Below are 19,622 nucleotides of genomic sequence, written 5' to 3' on the forward strand. Positions count from 1 at the left end.
CCAATTCGATTAGCATTTGCAATCACCATTAACAAAGCTCAAGGTCAATCATTAGAAAAATGTGGTATTGATCTTAATACTGATTGTTTTTCCCATGGACAATTGTACGTTGCATGTTCAAGGGTTGGTAAACCTGACAATCTATTTATATGCAGCGACAATTGGACAGCGAAGAATGTTGTATATTCACAAGTTTTATGCAGTTAATTTGTATTTTGGAACCAAATGAAGCGGTTAATTATCCATTTGAATTTTTAAATTCCATAGATCCTTCAGGGTTTCCACCACACGTGCTACAACTAAAAATAGGCATACCAATAATACTTTTAAGAAATATCAACCCGCCAAAGCTTTGCAATGGCACGCGACTTGCCGTAAAAAAAAAACAATGGAAAACCTAATAGAGGCCACAATCTTGACAGGGCCTTATGAGGGTGAGGCTGTTCTTATTCCTTGCATTCCCATGATTCCAACGGATCTGCTTTTTCAATTTAAAAGATTGCAATTCCCAATTCGATTAGCATTTGCAACCACCATCAACAAAGCTCAAGGGCAATCACTAGAAAAATGTGGTATAGATCTTAATACAGATTGCTTTACCAATGTACAATTGTATGTTGCATCTTTGAGGGTCGGTAAACCTGACAATCTATTTATACGCACAGACAATGGGACAGCAAAGACTGTTGTATATTCACAAGTTTTACGTAGTTAATTTGTATTGTATCTATCTATCTATATAAAAACGAGTTGTGTGTATGCATGTTTGTTTGTTTGTAAAATGAGCGTTTGCATATGACGTCATTATTAGTACATACGGCTTTGTATATGGACAGACAATGGGAAAGCCAAGAATGTTGTATATTTGCAATTTTTACATAGTTTGAAACACATATATAAATCTATCTATATTCACAGGTGGGACACAGGGACACAACTACAATGGCGCGTAACTAATATGGCGTGTAACAACTTACGTGCGCGGGGGGGCTTGGGGGGGCGTGAAGCGCCCCACCAACTAGGTGTTGGGGTGGCACGAAGCGCCACCCCAACAGCTAGTATATATATATATATATATATATATATATATATATATATATATATATATATATATATATATATATGTATGTATAAATACCAATCCATGTTATATATTTGCATAGGCCTATTAGGGGGGGGGGGGATTTCAAACTTACTACTATAGCCAAAATTGTATCTTGAATCCAGTTTTGTTCATTGTTGATATTACCTGAATAATTGTTTTGGGTCATGAAACTATTGTTAATAGATGTATTTTGAATTTCTGAATATCTTTTCTCTCTTGCAAAACTGCTGCAAACTCACCATTATGGAGTTATTAATTGTTAATAATAATGTTATTAATTTAGTTATTATTCCTGTATTTACACATATAGAATTGCAATCATTTCCATTTTTGTTGATTGGATATTTGAAATTGCAAATATGTAATAGTTTAGAAACAAATTTGGGCTATATATTTGCACATTAGGGGGGTGGGGGTAAAGCATAGCATATATTAAATATGTAAACTAACCATTGCTGTATATAATATATGCTATGCTTTACCCCCTCCCCCCTTAATGTGCAAATATATGATAACTTTACAATGAGTTTGCGGTAGTTTTGTAAGAGAGCAAAGATGTTCAAAAAGTCAAAATGCATTTACTAATAATAGTTTCATGACCCAAAACAGTTGTTCAGGTAATATCAACATTGACCTTAGTTTTTTGGCCCCCTGAAGTTTGTTTCTTAGCCACCTAAATAGTCCATTAATATAAACATTACTCTAATGTACACTAGTAAGGTTCTGATTAGTTCACTCTCTTTCTGGATAAATCCTGCAAAACAAGGAATTATTTACAATAAGAACTTTATTACTATAATGTTGTCTTTAGAGGAGCTTGTAGACAAGAATAGCCTAGGCCATTACCTCTGACCTGTTGTAGCCTATATATAATCCCTTAAACCATAAAAAATACTGAGGATAGAAGAAGCTGAGTTTAATAGCAACTAACATTGAATACAACATCACGCCATGAAGTACAATACCCTAGACTGATAATAGGCCTAGCCAAACTACAAGCCAATTATGCTGGCCTAAGTTTAACAATGTTAGTGGTCAACTATTAATCAAAAATATAATTACCAGTTCCTCCTGAAGCTGACTGCTTTTTACATGGATCAAAAGTTTTTGGGAAAAAATCAAGACATTTAAAAAAGTTTTTAGTTTTGTCTTCTTCATTATCCAGACTAAAATAATTTAAATTTTTCCGCTCGAAGTCACAGCGTTATCTCTCATATTAATTAAAAAAAAATTTCAACAAAATAAATTTTTCGAAGACAAGTAAAGATTTCCATTAAACCAAAAACCAGAAAATAATTGGAATCTAAAACGAACAGAAATTAAAATAAATAACCTAGCTAAACTCAAAACGAGCTGAAATTAATATGAGTAGGGCTCACAATAAACCTCTATGCCCGAAGATAATTGGCACTTTACTGAAAAAATAATATGCATTGTCAGTTTAGCTTACAGATGTTGATATTGAATCCTTAAAATCTTAGTAATATTTTATTTATTAAAGTTATAAAAGTGAAAACATTATAATTTTTTTCAGTATAGCGTAAATTCGCTTCCATACCTATAGATATAATTGTTAAAGTAATTACAGCAGTGGTATTCGTACTAAACTTATTACAATTAGCCATTGATATGATATCGTCGGTGTGTCGTTTTGATATCCTGTATATTCGTAAACTTCTTGAAATTTTAATCTTAATACTCTCAGCTTTATATGTATTTGTAAAAGAAGTAGTAGTTGGAGCAATATTAATAGTAGTAGAACTAGCAAATAAAGCAGTAATAGTAGTATTAGTAGTAGTTTGCACATAATATATCTTGGTCAATTGATATTCCCTTTTAAGACTTCTCTGAAAGTTTTCAACTTAATGCACAAATACAATTATTGAGATACGCTCTTGTGACAATCTAAATGCACATAGTGTCTTTTGTTAGTTTGACTTTGCTATCAATATTATCTCAGGTTTTACTTTATCAGGCTTAAGGCCTTTTTTCGCGTCAACCAGCTGGTTTAACCAATGACAGCTTTGGATTAACCAGCTTGTATGTTTAACGCAAAAACGGAAAAAATTACATATGGTTAAGCTCAAACAAAACTGGTTCGCGAAAACACTCTTTTTACTTGTCGGTTTGGGCAAAAAATTTCAAACATAAAACATCCGTATAGTGTTAAGAGTGTCATTCTATTATAATTAAATGATTTAGCACTGGCTTAATTTCCTCCGGATTTGACATATTTCACATTAGTTTGAGGTCAGAGAGAATTGAAAAATGATCTAGCATACTCTCTGGTATATTTGAAGAGATAGGAAGGGTCTGAATTAGTGGAATCTTTGGTTAAATTGTTCAGGTAATATATTGGAAAATGTTGTATTTATACTGTAAAAGCGAAATTATCTATAAAAAAGTCCTAAATGATAAGACTTTAGCTTTGTTGAGCTACCCTAAACAGAGGATAAAATTCTAGTTTGACTTCTTTTTGTTTTGATTTGGAATTCTACTAGCCTACCAGGCTATAGATTAAATTTCCAGTCAAATTCCAGTTTAGCTACTTTTTGCTATCGTTGATTGGGGTTATGTTAGGTGAATGAAACTTTCAGTGATTAATCCATAGCTAAAAACATACTCTGAGAAGCTATTGCTAAGCTTATGTGATAACCCTCTTCTGTTTTTAAATCTGGGAATTTTGCATTCTGGACTGGTCTGTAACTATTAAAATTTTGGTAAAACAACATCTTACCTTAATTTTCAGCAAGCAGTTTCTGTTTCTCTGGTTTTAGCTCTGAAAATGCAATTCTTGTTATTTGAGTAGAATTTTAAGCCATATCAGTGTTTCATATTTAAATATAGGGAAATGTATATCCTGAAAGTTTCCAAATCTTGGAAACTTCATAAATTGAAATTGAGCAAAGTTATGACAATAAAAACGCTTTTTTCTTGTCATTTAAGTAGAAGATTTATTTTGCAAGGGTTTCACTTTCATAACACAAGCATTTTTAAGGGTGCAGACCAAATATTGAGATTTCCAACTGTCATCATCACTAACCAGCAATTCTACAGGATTTAATCCTTATTCCATTAGACAATGTGATTTAAGGTAATTTAAGGCAAACATTTTTAAGAGAGAGAAAGAGTAGAGTTAGATGCTCCAAAATACTTTCCCATGATATAGTTTAGTCTCTAGACCCATCCCTAAAAGTTTCATTTTCCTAACCTAAACCTTTTTCAAGATAATACAAATTTATCTAAACTAGAATTCTACCAAACAGAAGTTTAACCTAATAATTTGTAATAACATATTTTTCAGGCTAGCCTTTGCAATCCCTACAAATTTTGACTCTTGACAATAAAGCACTATTACAGGCTTAGCCTAACCAAAGAAAATAGCAAACTGCTTAATCTTAATAAAAAAAAAATCTGTAGGACTTTACATTTCTTCAATACAAAATATATATTAATTTTTGTTTTCAGTAGAATACTAGTTAAGTATAAACCAGCAAATGTTTAAGAATTTTTTGAGGGGGGGCAGCTGCCTAAAATTAACAAAATATATCTGATAAGCACAAAAATATAACAAATTAAGCTAAACTAGGAAAATAGTTTTTTTTCTCACTGAACAGTTACCATAACACATAATGTGTTGTAAGATTTTTGCAGTACTTGTGCATTATAGCCACCACATTCAAGTTCTATTGAGAAGTTTAGTTTGGCTAATGTTAATGACATAAAATAAAATATGATGAATATATAAAACTTTATCAACAAAATTATGAAAACTACAACAAAGAATTCTGGAATTTGTAAATCAGCATCATATCTAAATGTGCTGTATCTTACATTGTGATAGATTGTTTTAACGCCCTACTGTACAGGGGTAAATATTTAAATTATGTATCATAGGCAATTATCTGAAGAGTAATCTATTAAAAGTCTCCTGAGCTAACTAGGGAAGTTTTTTTCTTTCTTTTTTACTTGCTTTAGCCTGTATCCAGTTCCTGATTGCCATATAAATTCCATATTCATAGTTAAATAACATAAGCCTTTGTATATAGACTATACCTTGTTGCTAATTTTTCTGGGCATAGAATGTTTGATTTGGTAAAGCCCTAGAGAAGGACCTGAAGAGAAAGAAACATAATAAAAAAAAAATTCATGCTTCATAATTTTTAGAATAATAGCTGGTAACACATTTTATATTCAACTTTGCTCTACTTTACCCCTCAATCCTCCCAATATAAAAATGTATTGCTGAAATTTCCTATTTTCCATTTGTTTTGTCAATCTGTCTCTCTAACTTCATCCCATGTAGCTGTAAATTAAACAAATGTGACAAACAATAACTAGAAAACAGGTGACAGGAGGTTAAATGCATGTAAAATATGAAATTTGAGCCATATTTCTGCACACTGGGAGGGGGATTGAGAAAAAGCATAGCCTAACTTAATGATTTTCTCTTGCTATGTAGGGTAATTGGAAGGTCACTTGTATATCATGCTGTCCTTTTCAGTTTTAGTTGGATAGAAAAAATCCAAAGAAAGTCCCCTGTGAAAAGATAGGAGCCACAAAGTGAGATTGTAATTGTCAAAGCTTGGAGGTTTGTCCCTTCTGTCTGTTTAAACAAAACAGAATCTTAATTGAAGCTTTGTTCATCTCTATCTTAAGGGTGCACAACAATTATGATATAAGGTACTTTTCTTTATTCAATTGTCTTCTTTGTTGTCTAAAAGACTTTTTTTTAATCTAGATGTTTCATAAATTGCTCATTTTTACCAGAAGTTCATTTGACCTACTTTGAAATCCCTGGTCTTAAAATTACATTTGACTTTGTTAAAGCTAGGAGACATAGACCCTGTGTTTGTTTAAAGAAAGTGAATAAACATTAGTAATTTGTATTGCACTAAAGCCCTAGGGCCATCACAATTCCAAACAAAAAAGAAACTTCACTTTAGAATATTCAACATTGTCTAACATAACAGAAACAAAGAAACAAAAATTACAAAATTTTACTTCTGCACTCTACTGTCAACATGAGAAATTGTCCAAAATTTTAAAATCTTGCAAAACATTCATCCCTCATCACATTCACCAGCCATCTCTCATCAAACCTACACTTCATTTCTCATCTCACTCAATCCTACAAATGCATCAAATGACCCACTCTCTCATTAGTGCTTCCATAGATATGGTCAAAGTAAGAGCCATCTTGCTTACATTTTATTATATCTAGAAGTTTTCTGTAGCTAAGTCAGTACTTAAATATTTCATACACCTTTGTAAACAACCTTAAGATGGTAAAATAGGTTGGATTATCCAAATTTTTAGTTACCACAATATATTTCAATCATTATTGTAATATAAAGGGCAGCCAATAGTAAAGGACCTGAATAAATATTTTAAGGTAATTAAAAAGGTTTATTACTCAAAAACTTGATAAAATTAAAAGGGACTTGTTAATGATTGATTACTTTAAAATATCTACATTATACACAACAATAAACCTTTGCTATAAAGGGAAAGTCAGTAAGGCCCAAAAACTATTCAATACTAATTGTGCTTTGAGACAGTTTGCTGAATGTCTAAATGATTTTAGATAGTAATGAAGATAAAATGTGGGCAAACTCAACACCAATATGCAAGTAAGTAAGTATGGCAGCACTGACACATCAAGGTCTAAACTGGCAGTGCTAATTTCCACTTTGTGACCCTTTGGCCAAGAATTGCAATTAAGGACTGGGGGCCAGAAATCTTGTGCTTTTGTACACCCTCCCTGCTTACCTTTTGCATATTTCTTCATTTGCCTATTTAAAGCTGGTTTAGATCTGTCTAACATCACTGACCCCCATTTAAAACAAATAAACAGGCAATACTAGGAATCAAACCTGTACCCCATGGACAAAGGATTTCTTACTAAGAGTGCTTTCCACTTAGCCAAGAACATTATTACAACCAGAGTAGAACAACTATTAAAAAAAAAATATTGAAAAAAAAACAAGATGGATTTACAGCCATTTTCACTAATCTTCAATACACATTGTATTTTACTTAGACAAGTTATTGTAAGGCAGGTGTCAACAAAGCTCCAGCAGGGATTGCTTTACTTAAGATGCAAACTAGCATGGTGAATACTTAGCTGGTAAAAACCCAATACACTAGCAATGCCAGGAATTAAACCTGTACCCCTTGGACAAAGGATTCCCAAACCAGAGTGCCAACAACTTAGCAAGGAACACAAATGTGACCAGAGAACTATTATTTGAAAAAAGAAATATTGAAAAAAACTCAATTCATGGTTGTTGCTTTTCTCTACTGTCCTGCAGAATATTGACTTGCTGTGCTTGAAGCTCTGCTTATTAACGTGCATGCCCGTGCTTATAATTATTTGCTTGCTTATATTATTGCTTGCACATGGCGACATCCAAGGTTTTCTTGTATATGCAACATGATACAGTATTTTGTTGGAATGCAGATGGTGCTTGCTTGGGTTTCCATTAAACCATTAAACTAAACCGAAGATATTGCATGGTGTCAGAAGTAAAACAGTAAACATGGACAGCACACCACATCCGTCCTTGGACTGGTCATCGACGAACCTAAAATCAGCCTGGAAAAGGTTCAGACAACACTGTGAATTAATGTTCTCCGGACCACTGGAAGGCAAATCCCAGGCTGTCCAGTGTTCGTATCTATTGATATGGGTTGGTGATAAAGGAAGAGACATTTTCAGCACATGGACTCTAACAGATGCCGAAACAAACAGGGTTCAAACGTACCTTAATAAATTTGGAGCCCATGTTGAACCCATATCAAACCCCATAGTGACAAGATTTACTTTCCACAAGCGAGACCAAGGTAACGAAAACATTGAACAATATGTGACCGACCTCAAGTTAATTGCTAATGACTGTGACTTTGGTACCAGCAGAGATTACCTGATAAGAGATCGTCTTGTCTTTGGAGTTAAGAGTGACAGGATTAGAGAGAAATTGCTAAGTAAGGAGGGACATTAACCCTTGCCAGAGCAATAGAGATTTGCCGTGCCATCAAATCAGTACAGGAAACCCAAGCGCAAATGACAGCTGCTAATAAGACTTCAGTGAAACAAGAGATAGATGCCCTGAAGAAACAGTACAACAACAAGGAATGCTATTTCTGTGGTGCACCTTATACCAAGAATCATAACTGCCCAGCCAGGGGCAAAACATGCTCAAAATGCAACAAACTGAATCACTTTGCCAAAGTATGTAAAAGCAAAGGTGTGAATGAAATAAGCCAACAAGAAGCAGGAACAAGTGCAAGTGAGTTCATGATTGATACTGTCAACAGCATGCCAGTGAAACATACAGATGGGCCAGATGCTGTAATAAGAATTGTTGACCAGAAACTAGACTTAGTCTTCAAAATAGACACAGGAGCTGAAGCAAATGTTCTTCCGGTCAGCGACTATAATAGCATGGTACCTAAACCTCGTTTGCAACCAACAAAAGACATTCTAACAAGCTACTCCGGAGAAAGATTACAGGTTTTGGGGTTTGTAGATCTATGCATCTGCTACAAGGAAGGTGAGAAACAGGTTCACCAGTTTCATGTGGTCAACACTGACCACAAGCCAATCCTTAGCAGAAAGACAAGTCAGAATATGAAATTGATCAAATTCATTCTGAATGTACAGAACGAACCTGCAACCTCAATGAAACCCGAAACGGCCAGAATACTGGAGGAATATGATGATGTTTTTGAAGGTGTAGGAAAACTCCCAGGGAAGTGTAAAATCCAGTTGAAAGAAGGAGCTGTACCAACAGTACAACCACCAAAAAGAGTTCCATTCGCCCTACAAGAAAAACTCAAAGAAGAACTTGATCGCCTTGAAGTCATGGGCATCATTGAGAAGACAACTACACCAACTGAATGGGTAAACTCAATATTAGTCGTCCAAAAACCAAATGGATCCCTTAGGATTTGTTTAGATCCTGTCGACCTAAACAAATGGGTGCAGCGTCCTTACCACCCAGTACCATCGTTTGATGATATAGCAGCAAAATGTTCAGGATCTTATACATTTTTTAAACTGGACGCAAGACAAGGATACTGGTCCATGGAACTAGATGAGGAGTCATCCCTCCTAACCACCTTTAGCACTACATTTGGTAGATATCGCTGGAAGCGATACCCATTTGGAGTCAAATCAGCACAGGACGAGTTCCAACGGAAGATGGAGGGAGTCTTTGAAGGACTCGACATTGGACTCATAATAGATGACATTGCTGGAACAGCAGCAAATACAGAAGATCATGATGCTAAGTTGAGGCTGGTATTACAGCGAGCCAGAGAAAAGGGAGTAAGGTTCAACCGAGATAAATGTATTTTTGATGCTCTAAGCATTCCATACTCTGGGCACTTGCTGACCACTGAAGGGATCAAAGCAGATCCAGAGAAGACAAAGGCAATTGCGAACATGCCAGCACCAGAATCACACGAACAGCTACAGGTGCTCCTAGGCATGTACAATTATTTAGCAAGATACATCCCAAACCTCTCCACTCTAAACCACCCTCTCCGTGAACTGTCTAAATCCAAAACTTACGACTGGACAACCCAGCATGAGAATGCGAGGAAGCAAATCCAAGCATCAATCTGTAAAAACCTCTCATACTTTTACCATAAGAGCAGAAACGTAGAAGTCATAGTGGACGCCTCTCAACATGGGCTAGGGGCCCAACTAGTCGTCGACAACAAAACAGTTGCCTTTGGATCCCGGTCCCTCAGCGGAGCAGAAAAACGGTATTCGCAAATTGAGAAAGAAATGCTAGCCGTAACATACGCTTGCAAACACTTCCGCCAATACATATACGGTAGAACAACCACTGTAACCACCGACCACAAGCCTCTTGAGTCAATACTTAAGAAGCCCATATCCAAGGCTCCACCACGACTTCAAAGAATGATGATAGCAGTTCAGAACTATGACATACAAGTCATATATCGCCCAGGCTCCGAGATTCCGGTTGCAGATGCCCTTTCTAGATTACACTTGCCCGAAACAGATCCAGACACACAGCATGACTCCGAATTTGCAGTACTCAGCTTTCTCAGATCTGTCCCAATTCGCGACAACAAAATCCAACAAATCATAGAGCAAACAAGGATTGACCAGAACCTACAAGTGCTGGTCAAGACCATTGCTGAGGGATGGCCCGATCATCGCCATGAATGCAACACTGCAATACTCAAGTTTTGGAATCACAGAGATGAACTAACATACATGGATGGCGTGATTCTGAAGGGCGACAGAATCATAATCCCAGAAACACTGCAGAATGACATTTTAAACCAACTACATGCTTCCCATCTAGGAATGGTCAAAACCAAAGAACGAGCCAGGATGGTAATGTTCTGGCCAAACATTACAAAAGATATTGAGAACATGATTGGCAGCTGCAGTACTTGTTGTACTATGGCACAAAACCAAGCCAAAGAGAGTATGATGACATCTGAAATCCCCACACATCCATATGAACATGTTGGAACGGATATTTTCGAATTCATGGGAGTTCAGTATTTAGTCACTGCTGACTATTACAGCAGGTTCATAGAAGTCGATAAGCTAACAACAAGCACGTCACAGCAAGTGATCACCAAACTGAAAGCCCACTTCGCCAGACACGGAATCCCGAAAACACTGACGTCAGACAACGGGACTCAGTTTTCGTCGAAGGAATTCAGAGATTTTATTGACAAATGGAGCATTGACCACAAAACGTCAAGCCCAAACTACCCACAGTCAAATGGATTTAGCGAAAATACGGTACAGACGGCAAAAAGGATCATGTCCAAAGCCGTAGAACACCAGTCCGATCCGTACTTAGCCATGCTGGAGTACCGTAACACACCAGTCGATGGGCTAGCCTCACCAGCACAGTTGCTGATGAGCCGACAACTCAGATCCGTCTTACCCGTTCTTCCCAGACACTTAAATTCCAAGGTCATCCCACCCTCATCTTTCCAACAAGCCAGAGAAAGACAACAGAAATTACAAACGGAGTCGTATAATAGACACTCAAGGGACCTAAAACCACTGGTCAAGGATCAGACTGTGTGGGTGAAGCTTGACCACAATGCTAAGTGGCAGAAAGCACTGATACTGGAAAAATACGAAAATACGCCACGATCCTACATTCTTCAAACAGAGAATGGAAAGGTCTACAGACGGAACAGGCGACAGATCAGAGAGAGAAACCAAAGTATGTCCACCGAGCCGCAATTTGAAGCAACGTCCCCGGAACCCAGTATACCTGGAGATCAATCCCACGTATCTCCTCGAGCCCAAATAGGAATTGAACATCCACATAGCGTCCCCTCAAGTCCCACAAATTTCCCAACGCCACCTCGTGCTACAACTACACCCGCCGAAAGATTTGCTACACCACTAGCAGATACTGCCACTGCAGAGTCTCCTTCACGATCCCCTTCGCACCTAACCCAACGACCAAGACAGCCGCTACGTGGCACCACGCGTTCTGGGCGAATTACGAAGCCACCCACCAGGCTCAACCTTTGATGTTATCAACAAAAGAAGGAGGATGCAGAATATTGACTTGCTGTGCTTGAAGCTCTGCTTATTAACGTGCATGCCCGTGCTTATAATTATTTGCTTGCTTATATTATTGCTTGCACATGGCGACATCCAAGGTTTTCTTGTATATGCAACATGATACAGTATTTTGTTGGAATGCAGATGGTGCTTGCTTGGGTTTCCATTAAACCATTAAACTAAACCGAAGATATTGCATGTCCCATAAACAATATATTTTATTTAGACAAATTAATTTTAAGACAGGTATCAACAAAACTCCATCAGGGATTGTATTTACTTAAGATACAACAAGCAATGTGATTGCATAGCTTTGTGATATTCTAGTCTTAAATAATGATAAAAAAGCAAATTTACATTTGCTATTTGTTTTCCAAACCATTTTAAGCAAAACCATTTGCAACAGCAATACGCCTATGGTTAGATTAGTGTCTATCCAAAATGCTTTACAACAGAAGGGACACATTTCTTGCAAAGCAAATACTCAGCTTTAATGCTATTCTGTGTCATCTCTAAAAAATTAAACTGTATCAGGTGTATTTTGATATAAGATACTTCTAAGACTTTTAGCAAGGGGGCAGGCATTTCTTCACAATTTATACAATGTGTAAAAGAGCACCAGGGGGTGAGATTGAAAAAAAACTTTCAGGGATGGGTCTAAAGGCTAAAGTATGTTCAGGGAAGGTCTGCTTACATGGAGTACAAAGAAACTGTTTCACAGCTTTCCTCAATCCACTTTATAAGGTTTTAAAGATATGCAGACATTTCCTAAATTTTGAAAAAAAAATATTGATATGGCTTAAAATGCTACTCAAATAAAAGGAATTGCATTTTAAGAGCTAAAGCCAGAGTAAAAGAAACTGATAATTAAAAATTAACGTAAATCTTGATTTGTCAAAATTTCAATAGTATAGGTATAGACCTTTTGAGTAAGCAATTATCTAAGACTTAGAAATCAGAAAAGGGTTGACATAGAAGCCTGGCAGTACCTTCCCAGAGTGTTTTTGACCCTGGATTAATTACTGAGTTTCATTCTTGTAACCTATTCCCTTTCCAAGATAATGAAAATTAGCTAAACTAGAATTTTACGTATTTTTTGCTTTGGATTCATTACTGGAAGTTCTATTTTCCTGACTTAACCCATTTCTAAGATAGCAAACAGTAGCCAAACTAGAGTTTGACCTGAAAATTTATCCATGGCCCTATAGGGTAAGGCTGAAATGTAAAGAGTTCTGACGAAGATGCAACACGTCTTGAAGCATCTAGTAAGAATAGTAATTGGATTAACAATGCTTTATAACCACTAGGGTCTTGCTTCATCAAGGTTTTATCTCTGAAGCCAAATTACCAAGCTAAGGTCAAGCCTAGGGCATCAAAAGGATGAAACAAAGATTTCCAAGTATCTACATAAGTTTTCAAAAGCATATTCAAACTCTTGACTTCCTGTCTTAAGGCCTATGTGAATAAAATTGCAGGATATAACCCAACATTTATCCAAATAGCCCTAATACGAAAAAAAAACAAAATTAAACCTTACTTTTACGTGGCTAGAATTCTATTTGTCAGCTTATAATTCTTATTTTATAGACTTATTTATAGCCTACGAATTCTTCTTTTCGAAATCTACGCCTGAAAAGGTCAACCAACAATTATGAATGGTAGAACCCTACGGTTAAAAACAATGACAGTTCTGGTTAAATTAGAGTTCAACCAGTCAATTGTTTCACGCAAAATCACTTTTCATGACAACCTGGTTTGTCACTGTTTCACGCAAAAACAGCGGTTGAGCTCAACCACACCGAGTGGTTGAGCTCAAACAGTCTCTTTGGTTGACGCGAAAAAAGGCCTTTAGCCTTAATATTACTAGTATCACTGTAGTAGTGGTGGTAGTAGGAGAAGTAGTTGCAGCGTTAATGTTGCATTAGTTGTAGCAGTAACAGTAGTAACAACAATATTATTAGCAGGAGTAGCATGTCCATCTTGCCTTCTCGTCAGTTGATCATCGCTTTCATGATACCCCGGAAGTTTCACCTTGACACCGTAGGCCATTCCAAAAGCATTGCTGATGTATGCTTTTTTGACCCCCTTTTGACGCCCTTTTCATCTTAATACTTTAAGTCTTAAAACGCTGTTGCCATTGAAGTAGAAATTGTTTAGTAGCAGTAGTAGGAATAATAAAAGTAGCAGTGGTTTTTAAATATTGCCAAAGTAGCTAAAAAAGTAGCTAAGTTGTTTTTAAATATTGCCTAGAAATTAGACTCTCCTTTCGTGAAAAGCTCCCTTTTCTCAATGAAATATCCTCTCACGTAATCTCCCCCCCCCCCATAAAAAATCTGCATACTTTGGATTTTTTATTTTTTTATTTATATGAAGGATAAACAGGAAGGAGGAATTGGTTTTTATCATCTTATGACGTGTGTAAAGCTACACAAGATGGGGAGTGACTCTAAATAATGAAAGAAAAAGGCACTGAACAAAAAACAGCCAAATTCATTGTGCTATTGCTAATTGCTAACGAAAATGTGACATAAAACTAGGAATAACACGATAATTATTTTATAGTGTAACTTCGATGTTTCAGAAATTACAATGTGAAAAGGAGCTTGTTATTTTAGCGTCTCTAAAGGATGAACAGGAAGGAGGAATTGAATTCACGACATAACTTCTTAATTCAACTGAAATAGCTGATTTGTCACCCTATGACTCAAAACTAAAGAATAAAACGATGATTATGCCTATGCATAGTTTAGATATTTCAAAGGTCATAGGCATCGGAACATTGTTGGTTGAAAGAGAGAGAGAGAGAGAGAGAGAGAGATAAAGATAAAAAGGTATATACAGAGAGATAGAGGGATGCATAGATGTAAATGCGCATAGATATGGGGGTATAAATAGAGATGGATGGAAATAAGGATAAAGACAATGATATAGACAGAGATAAAAGAAGACACAGGTGTTGATACTGATAGTTAGAGAATCTTAAGACTTATTTGGATATAGGTAGAAAGCAAAAGCTGTGAAGGACAACGTTTTATACTATTCAGTGTTGTCTAAGAACTTACTTATATTATACCCTACCGTGATGTTGACATGATCATTCATTTTTCAGGATTGTCCTCTAGTGCTTCGTCTGCAACACCTCCACCTGTAAAAGTTGAACTATATTGTGAAGATCCTATATCACCAAACACAATATAAAATCTGCACAAGGAAAGGAATATTTGATGCAGAAGGAACTTGGGAATAATTGTGATCATAGTTTGTAGAAATAGTGGAAATAGTTGTGATTAGTGGCGCAGTATGATTTGAAGTGAATTTGTCAATATCTTTAGTAAAACTTATGCAATAGAAAAAAAGAAATTTGATGGAAGAAAAACTGTGTCTGCAGGAATGAAACTGGATAGAAACTGAATATCAAATGCACTTTGCAGAAAGTCTTCAAAGATGTTTTTCTGAGAATTTTGATCAATAGCACAGTTTGAAGTGAAACGAAGAGTTAAACTCAAAAGGAAAGAAAAATCTTGCAGTCTTTTCGTGCGTCACTATAAACTAATTGGACTTAATGGATAAAAAAAATAATAGAATAGTGTTTGAACCTGATTTCACTGCATATTCTGTTTCTTCTATCGTTAAAAAGAGACGGTTAAAAAGCATTAAGCATTGCTCAAAGGTAGGGTAAGGTGAAAGGTAGGGTAGGGTGAAAGGGAGGGTAACTCAAATCACGTGACGTAATATTGCTGGCGTAAACGCTGACGAAGTATTGTGCTTGTCTTAAGGAAAGTGAAAAAAAGGGCTGAAGGTTTTGATGGAACGGTCAGCCATTCTAAAGATATCAAAATTTTCGCCATTTATTGTTTTGTGTGTTGGATTACTTCGTTTTTATGAATAAATCTTTTGTGGCAGCAAAAGGGAATATAGAATAAACTGTTAAGGTACAAGTCTGTAACTTAACAAGTGCTTTAACAGCTTGTATCTGTACAATCTGTTGAGGATTTTGTAGCTAATCTGCAATGAAAGGTTACACTAAAAGAACGAGACATGGTTTGATCCAGTTGTTTGTGGCCTAGCTTTTGGGTGAACTGTCTTTTCATGGGCAAAATGGTGCCAATTTGTAATTTGTATATTTTTTTGTCAAGGGGAGGGGAATAATTATTAAAATCTAAGGGGGATGGTATTTTGTTCGTTTTTTTTTTAATGGAAATTCCAAAACATTATTCCTCAAAATCTCTACGGAGGGTGAATAACACCTAGGGGATCAATTCTCCTCTCCCTTCCCCCACAATTAAAGCTGGTGAATAGGCAGTCTTATTCCAAGAATTGTCGTCTTCAATAATGTAACATGAATATACCATAGTAGCAAAAATACATGTCTGTTCAATTTAAGGCTATAAAATAGGAAGTTTAACACTTTATAAACAAACTTGAATTATTTTTCTGATCTATTAATATGATTTTATTTCCCTTAATTCACGCTTAAAAGTTTCATTGTAGGTACAAACATACATATAATATGCATTATATGTCATAGTCCACATTAATGAACTACTGGTGACTCAACAGAAAATGTTCAAATTTGCCAACAGAAACAATAAAAATGTGTCCAGCGATACCATAAAGAACCAGCCTATCTCGTCCATTATAAACTTTTTTAATTTGTGTAGTCAAACTATTTAGAATTAAATGGGCTGTCTTACCATAACTTGTAGAACTTGGATAAGCTATCCGAATAAACAGTATAAAACTGAAAGTTACCATCTACTTTCCCTGAAATCTTAGAAAAACCATGTAACTTCTTTTGTTTTGTGCTGAAGATAGATATATTCAGTTTTAGAATAACTTATATTATTAGAAAATATAAATTTAGTTTTAACGTTCTTTTATACCCGCTAGGAAAATACCCAAAAGCACCTCAAAAGCAATGTCATTTGATCAATTTGAGAGCTTTTCAAATTTTCTGTGGTGCAACCCAGTTTGAGTGAAAAGTTTGACGACATAATTCCATTGTCTTTTCTATCAAATTCCATAATCAAATCACAAAATATCAACAGGTTCCAATGACTAGTAGTCCCCTGGGTGAATTTGCTAAGGGGCCCTTCGCATTTGAGACAGTCAGCCGAGGTTGACAAAACTCGTAAACAAAGCAATGTTTAAAGCATCGAATCCTCTTAAAAAAAACGCCTTTTTTATTCTTATTATTTTTGCAAATGCCTGTGTCAAATAAAGGGGTATTACATAGGTACTTCATTCGAGATACACACAAGATGGGTAGTACCCCTCCCCCCAAAAAAGGAAATCGCCTGAATATTAGGTAAAAAGACGTCCCCCCCCCTCTATCTCATGGAAAATCCGTTAGTCTTAGGAAAACACACTGAGATAATATTGTTCACTGACTATTTGCAATTTTACTAAATAATTTGTTGTATTGTTTGGTTTTTAAAGGATTTTTCTTGTGTTCAAAATAATATTTATCAGTTCTACGAGTAAACAAAATTTTAAGTTAGTGATAACTCTAACAATGACTTGTAAAATTTCTGCTTCATTTCTAGGATTTTGTTTGGAATTTGTAATGTATACACTGTCTAAGCTAGTTTTAATCCCCCTTTTAGCCTCGAGCGTCGAGCCTGGGCATTGATATAGTTAAACTTGATGTTAGATTCTAAATTAGGTGTGACTCCAGCGCTAATTATGTGTCCCGTTCATAAGTACTTTGTACATTTTCCAGTGAACAATTTGTATCCCATCGAATTGAAATCAGCTTTCAATTGTAAAATTTTGATTAAGCAATCAGAGCTACGGTTTAAGGCATAATTTTTGGAAGATTGAAAAAAATTTGGAATTTGCTAAGATGGAAGCTTGGAACAGTATTTTTTCCATTTGTAAAATGAATCTGAAAAATCGTACTAAGAGATAACATTAGTAGGAAACAGTAAGAAACAAATTAGATTTGGTACAAGCTTTTCAAAACAATGTCTTGCCATTTCATTTTTGCCGTTTCTGCAGTGCAATTGTGACGTTAAATCACGTATCGAAAAAAAAATCATTCATAAGTATCTGTTTTTGTAACGACAGGTTTTTCTATTGCCCGTCTTGAAGAAAACAAAAAAAGAGAAAAAAGGAACGGAAAATAAAGGAAAAGAAGATATTTATCCTATAATTCTGTATTTAAAATTTTTACTTGAATTGCATTTTTGTGATGTATTGCGTTATTTCTCTTTCTCTTTGGTCGCCCCAAAGATAGCCAAATTCCTGTTTTAACAGTGTATGAACAGGAAGCGTTCGCTTTTAAATATGATTTTTCGTTTAAAAGAAATTGAATCTGGATTTAAAAGTTAATTTATAATCAAACTAATTTAAAAATCAATTCATATTTAAAATTAAATTAATCAAAAAGTCCATATTCAAAATTAAATTCAAATAAAAAAGAAACTTAATTCAAACTCAATTAAACTTAAACATCCGTCCCTAAGCTTAATTTTTGATTTAAGATTAAATTTAACATATAATTGAATTAATAAAAAGTTGATTTAAAACTGAATTTAAGTACAAACTCACCTTAAGCTTCCTTAAACTTTATTTAATTTTAAACATATTTTTTCTGCTGTAAGAAATTTTTTCAACTATAGTCCAAAACAGAAGCGAGAGGAATATGCGCCAATAAAAGATTTTTTAATCGGGTGTCGTGAAATACCAAAGTGACAGAGTGACTCCTGGCAGAACCTAACTTTATAAGCCAAATTACAAACTGATTTTGTCTGATAAAATTAACCTACAACTTAAGAAGAAGATTAAATCTTAGTTCATGCGCTATGGATAGAAATATTTCAATGGGAACGTTTGAAAATACTTCTTCTACAAATGCACGCGTTTATCCTAATAATTTTGTTTAATTATTTAATAGTTTTTAATTAATAATTTAATTTTTAATAATTTTTTAATAATTGTTGAAATATAGAAATATTTCAATGGGAGCGTTTAAAATTACTTCTTCTGCAAATGCACGCGTTTATCCTAATAATTTCTAATTGGGTCACTGAACAATCACGAGAAAGAGGGATTTTGTTTTATTTTTTTATTGTAGGTTTATATAATTACAGCGAAATTATATGCTATACGAAATGTTGGTTGTTATTTTATTTTACTACAGGGTTTTAGATATTATTAAGTTGTTGTGCAGTAATTTATTTTTGTAAAAGTTGTGTTTATTGATGTTATAAGATGATATGTGCAATAAATATGAACATTTCATTATTTTTCATAGATAATTGAGTTAATAGGGGGTAATCTGGGTACTCTGGGAAACCATTCTAATAGAAACTGAATTAACAAATTGGAGAACTGCAAAAAAAAAAAACAGGGTAAAACACAGCGTTCCCTAAATAGTCTAAATTTTATATTTTACATTTTCTAAATATAAATTTCCTAAATGTTTAAAGTGTTTTAACAACTGTTTCAAAGGCAATAAGTAGTTTGCATTAATAATGGAATTTCGATGCTTCTTTGCCATACACAAAATACCAAAAATAGAACGGGGAGCAACATGTACACTGAATTCAGAACAATGAATAACCCCAGGGCACCAAAACCTCTTAAAAATTATTTTTATTTACTTTTTTTATGACATAAACCAAAAAGTAGCAACAAATTAGGGTGAATCTGGAGCCTTCAGACCAGTTCACTCATTGTCTAGGAGTTAATTAATCGAATATTCCAAGAACTTCTGAAAGTTTAAAACACGTTTCAAAACTTGTTTTTTATTTAATTTCTGAACGTTTTTGAATTAATGCATGTTTTGATTTTGGCTCTCCGCACATAAATAATTAAAACGAAATTTACATATTTTTTTTGGCTAAATGGCTTTCTCATGGTTTTAATCGGAAGATTTCGAGAAAAAAGGAGCGGGGGAGGAGGCCTAGCTGCACTCCAGTTTTTTCA

The 19,622-nt window shown here is 34.9% G+C and overlaps 2 protein-coding genes across 9 annotated transcripts in view; one reads left to right on the forward strand and one right to left on the reverse strand.

Annotated features, from left to right (window-relative positions):
• Nucleotides 1-2,292, reverse strand: part of LOC136043737 (orphan steroid hormone receptor 2-like) — a 97,265-nt gene extending 94,973 nt beyond the window's left edge. The window contains exon 1 of the mRNA XM_065728647.1: nucleotides 2,168-2,292. The gene's annotated coding sequence lies outside the window, so the exon portion shown is untranslated. The remainder of the gene's footprint in view (nucleotides 1-2,167) is intronic.
• LOC136043738 (orphan steroid hormone receptor 2-like) overlaps nucleotides 1-18,938 on the forward strand; it is a 302,790-nt gene extending 283,852 nt beyond the window's left edge. For all 8 annotated transcript variants that reach the window (XM_065728658.1, XM_065728656.1, XM_065728659.1 and 5 more), the window contains one exon: nucleotides 14,800-18,938. In XM_065728658.1, coding sequence (XP_065584730.1) covers nucleotides 14,800-14,888 — 89 coding nt within the window. In that variant the 3' untranslated portion in view covers nucleotides 14,889-18,938. The remainder of the gene's footprint in view (nucleotides 1-14,799) is intronic.
• Nucleotides 18,939-19,622: the final 684 nt, after the last annotated feature.

The sequence above is a fragment of the Artemia franciscana genome, unplaced genomic scaffold (assembly GCF_032884065.1).
Source record: "Artemia franciscana unplaced genomic scaffold, ASM3288406v1 Scaffold_898, whole genome shotgun sequence".
Taxonomy (NCBI): domain Eukaryota; kingdom Metazoa; phylum Arthropoda; class Branchiopoda; order Anostraca; family Artemiidae; genus Artemia; species Artemia franciscana.